Source organism: Argentina anserina, chromosome 3 (assembly GCF_933775445.1).
Source record: "Argentina anserina chromosome 3, drPotAnse1.1, whole genome shotgun sequence".
In the NCBI taxonomy this organism is placed as follows: domain Eukaryota; kingdom Viridiplantae; phylum Streptophyta; class Magnoliopsida; order Rosales; family Rosaceae; genus Argentina; species Argentina anserina.
The window spans coordinates 2722530-2729095 of NC_065874.1; the positions used below are offsets into that span (position 1 = coordinate 2722530).

Here is a 6566-nt window from a genome sequence, read left to right on the forward strand (position 1 = left end):
TAACTGTCAAACCAAAAGAAGGACGAAGGTCGGCATTAATCATAAATTGAAAATGAACTAAGCGCATGTATTTGGTATGTTCTATTGAGAAAAAGTCACGATGATATAAAAAATATATATTAAAAAAATTTGTTATGTGAATGGCTACTTTACTAATATCTACTGGATAAAAAGTTCGATAGCTCAATTTGAAGTAAATGTGCGTTATTGAAGGGAAAAGTTTGATAGCTCAATTTAGAGTAAATGTTCGTTATTCAATTTAAACATTGCCGTTTAATAAGTGACAACCAGACTAAATATGACTGTGATTGAATTGAAGTGTTGTTGGTGATGGATTTTATTGTATTTGATACCATTGACTTCATTCATTGTTCAAGTTCCCTTCGATTATTATTATGATCAATCATCAATAGCTTCTTGTTAATGTAAGCAAGTTAAATGCACTACGAATTTCCCAATATTGGTAAATGCTTCATCAATGGCATTATGTCACCTCGTAAAACCTAGCATGAATAATGCTTGTTGTTTGCTACGTTTTAGCCCTAAAAACAGATTCCGTTGAATTAAAAATGGGATGACGTCGCTGAAGCTCATCATCCTCGTCTTCTTCTTTTACTTAAAGTAACGTCGTTTTCGTGGACTGAAACTTGACCGTAAGCCCATCCCTCGTCAAAATTAAGCTCCGCCGCAGCCGGTGCTGCTTTTACAGTCTATTCGGCATATAACCGTCACAACAGTAGTCCCCTCTCTCTCTCTCTCTCTCTCTTCAATGCTTGCTGCTTCATCAAGATCAAACCCAGCATATCAGCAAATTAAGGCTGTTAAAGACTTAAAGCTAGCAGAGCTGCAGAACAGTATAATATATCTCGACTTTTTGTAGTTGTCTTTCCCTGTTGCCCTCGCTAAACATCCATATTACTCTGTAACATTAGCTCGCACACACGTCTTGCTTGTTCAAACTCAGCTTTCTGTCGATCTCTGTTTCAGAACCAAGTTCCAAAGCTCTCTATGTTCCTCCGGATCGCGATGGCGCACCCACGTGTTGACACCCCAATCTCGATGATTTCCATTGACTCAATTTTCACTATTTTATTTTCAAATTTATTTCATAGATCTTTTGAATATTTTCTACCAGGCTTTGACTCTTCGACTATCCCACTCGAGTCTTTGTCACCTTAATTCCTCCCACCGACTGCATATGTGATTAGTAATTTCAACATAATGACCTAGAATGCAAATATTTGCTACAACGATATCAACATACATTAAAAGTATCATGCTGTTCTTAAAACATGTCTATCTACTGTCCAGTTAGGTTGATTCTTTATTAAACATTCCAACTGTGAGACTACGGGAGCATGATTTAAGACCGCTAAAATATCTAAATTACATAATTAAATATTTCCAATCCCTGAAAAGTGACAGACGGTAGATTTTTTATGGAATACTCTATGAGAGGTGGATCGTCAAAAATTGAGAGTCCATACTCTTTTCACTCAATGATCCTGTAAAAACAAAAACAAAAAACTCATGGGTTATACAATTATAGTTAATGATAGTGAATTATCTTTTACTACACAACACAGACAAAGAAAATAAAAGTAGAAATCCAATATGTGCACTCATCAAAATGCTCAAATGGGCGTGGTGGCCACCTTCATAATTTATCCCTCAACACAATCAACTACACAGATTTACTCCAAACCAAAAAAAAAAAAACTCAACATATATAAGCAATATTCACCTCTCCACTCTCTCACAATTCCTCACTCACAATCCTACTCCCTTCCTTTCTAGAACCCAAAATCAAAAAACAAAACATGAAGACAAGAAAGCTTCTCTTCTTCCTCCTCCTCTTCTCCTCCTCCCTCCTCCTCACCACCACCTCCCTCACCCAAGAAGGCCTCTACCTCCAACACATCAAACACTCCCTCGACGACCCCGACTCCTCCCTCTCCTCCTGGAACGACCAAGACGCCTCCCCTTGCTCCTCCTGGTCAGGCGTCACATGCGACCCTTCCACCCAACTCGTCACCTCCATCGACCTCTCCTCCTTCAACCTCTTCGGCCCTTTCCCCTCCTCCCTCCTTTGCCGCCTCCCATCCCTCTCCTTCCTCTCCCTCTACAACAACTCCATTAACTCCACCCTCCCCTCCGACCTCTCCACGTGTCGCAGCCTCGTCCATCTCGACTTAGCCCAAAACCTCCTCACGGGCTCCCTCCCCTCCACCCTCCCTGACCTCCCGAACCTCCGTTACCTCGACCTCACCGGCAACAATTTCTCGGGAGATATTCCCGAGTCATTCGGGAGATTCCAAAAACTCGAGGTCCTCTCTCTCGTCTACAACCTCCTCGACAGCGCCATCCCCCCATTTCTCGGCAATATCTCCTCCCTCAAAATGCTCAACCTTTCTTACAACCCGTTTTTCCCGGGTCGGATCCCGCCCGAACTCGGCAACCTAACCAACCTCCAAGTCTTGTGGCTCACCGAGTGTAACCTAGTCGGTGAAATACCCGACTCGCTGGGTCGACTCAGTCAGCTCACTGATTTAGACCTCGCCATTAACGCTCTGCACGGTCCAATTCCTGCGTCGCTGACCGACTTGACCAGCGTCGTCCAGATTGAGCTCTACAACAACTCCCTGACCGGAGGCCTGCCGCCGGGAATGTCGAAGCTCAAGAACCTCCGGCTGCTCGACGCGTCCATGAACCGGCTGACGGGGCCGATTCCCGACGAGTTAACTCGGCTGGAGCTCGAAAGCCTCAATCTTTACGAGAACAACTTCGAGGGGAGCTTGCCGGCGAGCATTGCCGACTCGCCGAACCTCTACGAGCTCAGGCTCTTCCAGAACAAGCTCACCGGCGAGCTGCCGCAGAATCTCGGCAAGAACTCTCCTTTGAAGTGGATAGACCTTTCGCATAACCAGTTTTCCGGCAGCATTCCGGCGACGCTGTGCGAGAAGGGGCAAATGGAGGAGATGCTGATGATAAACAACGCTTTTTCCGGCGAGATTCCGTCGAGTTTGGGGGAGTGTCAGAGCCTGACCAGAGTCCGGTTAGGTCACAACAAGTTGAGCGGTGAAGTTCCGGCGACATTCTGGGGGCTACCGCATGTCTACTTACTCGAGCTAATCGACAATCACTTATCCGGTCCGATAGCCAAGACTATCGCCGGCGCGGCGAACCTTTCGCTTTTGATAATAGAGAAGAACGGGTTTGAAGGTCCGATACCGGAGGAAATCGGGTGGGTTGAGAACCTTCTGCAGTTTTCGGGCGGTGACAATAAGCTCAGTGGAGCTCTGCCGGAGTCTATAGTGAAGCTACGACAGCTCAGCAGTTTAGACCTTCACGGAAATGAGCTTTCCGGCGAGCTGCCGAGTGGGACGCAGTCTTGGGTGCATTTAAGTGAGCTCAATTTGGCGAATAACCAACTTTCCGGGAAGATCCCTGACGGAATTGGGAACATGACTGTGCTGAACTACCTTGATCTTTCGGGGAATAGGTTTTCGGGTCAGGTTCCGTTTGGATTGCAGAATATGAAGCTCAATGTGTTCAACTTATCGAACAATGAGTTATCCGGCGAGCTCCCGCCTTTGTTTGCGAAGGAGATGTATAGAAATAGCTTCTTGGGCAATCCTGGTCTTTGTGGAGACTTGGAGGGGTTGTGTGAGAGCAGAGCCGAGGAGAAGAGCCAGGGGTACATATGGTTGTTGAGGTGCATTTTCATTCTGGCGGCCTTGGTGTTTGTGGTGGGTGTGGTTTGGTTTTACTTCAAGTACAAGAGTTTCAAGAAGGCAAACAGTGTTATAGATAAGTCGAAGTGGACTTTGATGTCGTTTCACAAGCTGGGTTTCAGTGAGTATGAGATATTGGATTGCCTTGATGAGGATAATGTGATTGGTACTGGGGGGTCTGGGAAAGTGTACAAGGTTGTGCTGAGCAATGGTGAGGCTGTGGCAGTGAAGAAGTTGTGGAGAGGGAAAGTGAAGGAGTGTGATAGCGATGATGTTGAGAAGGGTTGGGTCCAAGACGATGGCTTTGAGGCAGAGGTTGATACTTTGGGGAAGATTAGGCACAAGAACATTGTGAAGCTTTGGTGTTGTTGTACTGCTAGGGATTGCAAGCTTTTGGTGTATGAGTACATGCCAAATGGTAGTCTTGGTGATTTGCTGCATAGTAGCAAAGCAGGGCTGCTGGATTGGCCTATAAGGTTCAAGATTGCTCTTGACTCTGCTGAAGGGCTTTCTTATCTGCACCATGATTGTGTTCCTGCTATTGTTCATAGAGATGTGAAATCGAACAATATATTGTTGGATGGGGATTTCGGAGCCAGAGTAGCCGATTTTGGTGTAGCTAAGGTGGTTGATGCTACTGGAAAAGGGGCTAAATCTATGTCAGTGATTGCAGGTTCTTGTGGTTACATTGCTCCAGGTTAGTGATTGAATGCATTCTCCTACTTAAATGTCTGTTTTTAATATCAGTTTTGTTCAAATCTAGGATTGCTTTTAATTAAGTTCATGTTATATATCCTTGTTCTTGTAGAAAGTCTATACTTTGAGCCTGAAAGTTCAGTTCTTTATTCTCTATAATTATCATTTATGTGCACAACTTTCAGGTAGTAATCTGTACGATTTAGTTGTATGGTTCTAAACTAACCCCTAAATTGTTGAACTTGCAGAATATGCATACACACTGAGGGTGAATGAGAAGAGTGACATATACAGTTTTGGTGTGGTGATTTTGGAATTGGTAACTAGAAAACGTCCGGTTGACCCAGAATTTGGAGAAAAAGACTTAGTGAAGTGGGCCTGTACCACCTTGGATCAGAAAGGAGTGGACCATGTCATTGACCCCAAGCTCGACTCTTGTTACAAGGAAGAAATATGCAAGGTCCTCAATATAGGGCTCCTCTGCACCAGTCCTCTCCCGATCAATCGACCATCGATGAGAAGAGTGGTGAAGTTGTTGCAAGAAGCAGGCACAGAGAAGCATCCACAAATTAAGAAAGAAGGCAAATTGTCACCCTATTACTATGAAGATGCATCGGATCATGGAAGTGTAGCTTAAAAAGTTCATACAGCTATGGGGAAAGTTTATGTAAGCTATAGTTTCTCTTCAGTTTTCGAGCTTTCGAAAAGCTAAGCTCCCAAATTTCGATTCAACCCCCCTTGGTGTTTGATTTGAGGGAAAAGAAAATCGGAGGAGAGGGAAAAAGAAAATTGTGGGGAAGGTTATGAGGGGGTGTTATATTCAGTGTAAATTGATTTACCACCACCAAAGTTCTTGTTGTACTAATTAAAGTTGTAGTTAGCTCCTTAGAGGTGCCACTGTTTTTAGCCGTTGTGATATTTCACTGAAAGCACTGAGATGGGGGACATTATATGAAATGGGAAATTCGAATTCCGGCATTGATGAGCGTATCTACTTTCTTGAATGGTGCCAGTGTCCTGCAATTATACCTGGGCTGGTGGGAAGCTTGTGACAACGTTCCAGGGTTTAATGCTTTGACTCATTCTCTGTTGTAAAATCCTACTGTAGTTTTTCCTGTTTAACCAGTTCATCGTAGCAAATATAATGAACCCTACCTTATGAAATCGTCCAACGTTTGTTTCAGTACTCAGAAGCACCTCTGTTGAACTAATCCGACGATTATTCCAGTACTCTCTAAGACACTCAATTTATATGATGAGACGAAGACAGCTATATGCACAGACTTCTGTCCTATTAATAAGGTAGTTAGGTCATGGAGGTAGGGTTGGGGGCGTGGGGGCATCATCCTAACCAAGTGACAAGAGACCCTCTTTGCTCATTGTTCTTGTGGAGCCTGGAGGTTGATGTATATTATCATCTTGGAAAATAACACCGACAAGGACATTGATGTACCAGAGGTTGATTTGATTTGATTTAGAGAGAGAGAGAGAGAGAGAGAGAGAGAGAGAGACGTTGTGAATTGCTGAAGAGAATAAATTTACAGAGTCCTGCATAGCCCGGCCTACTGAGAATGGGACCTGGAATATCTATGGCTAGTGTGAAGTAGTAAATAGAGTAGTAAATTGTCAGCGCTTCATCTTGTGAATTCCAGAATGGGACCAAAAATGCAAGAGAAATCTGTGTAGAAAGTCCAACCATGTATATCAATGCAGAATGCCAGCAACCAGAGGAAAATGTAGGTTGCTGCAATCAATAGGAGTGTAACTGATCACTAACACCCTTCCCCCTAACCTCATTCCTGACTATTTCTTTTTCTTTTTCTTAGTCTTTTTGAAATGACTATTTCTATAGTATAGGGCAGGCTAGGATTCACGTATGTTTGTTGGAGCTGAGTAAATTCCTCACCCATCATACCAGACTTTTACCCAGCTGCATTATTCTGATGTTCTATTATGTAGAGGGTTAAGTCAGAAATTGACCAAGTTTTGTGTTACCGGGCGGTTACTTTTGTGATTAAAACCAAATACCTATGAGGTGGCTAAATTGAGACAATATCGGTACAATTGGTCCATGGGTCACATTTGTCGCTGTTTAACATGGTATCAGAGCGGGTCCCTTCCCAGTCGCGCCTCCAA

General features: G+C 43.8%; 1 protein-coding gene across 1 annotated transcript; it reads left to right on the plus strand.

Annotated features, from left to right (window-relative positions):
* The first annotated feature begins 1874 nt into the window (after positions 1-1874).
* LOC126789223 (receptor-like protein kinase HSL1) lies at positions 1875-5581 on the plus strand. The gene is made up of 2 exons (XM_050515320.1): positions 1875-4431; positions 4679-5581. The coding sequence occupies exons 1-2, from the start codon at positions 2400-2402 to the stop codon at positions 5065-5067; spliced, it is 2421 nt and encodes an 806-aa protein (XP_050371277.1). The 5' UTR covers positions 1875-2399; the 3' UTR covers positions 5068-5581.
* Positions 5582-6566: the final 985 nt, after the last annotated feature.

What these genes read in the sequence shown, in the direction of transcription:
- LOC126789223 (XM_050515320.1), top strand. Translation starts at nt 2,400, where the DNA reads ATGCTCAACCTTTCTTACAACCCGTTTTTCCCGGGTCGGATCCCGCCC. An exon ending in TTGTGGTTACATTGCTCCAG is followed by an intron (nt 4,432 to 4,678) that starts GTTAGTGATTGA and finishes TTGAACTTGCAG; the next exon opens with AATATGCATACACACTGAGG.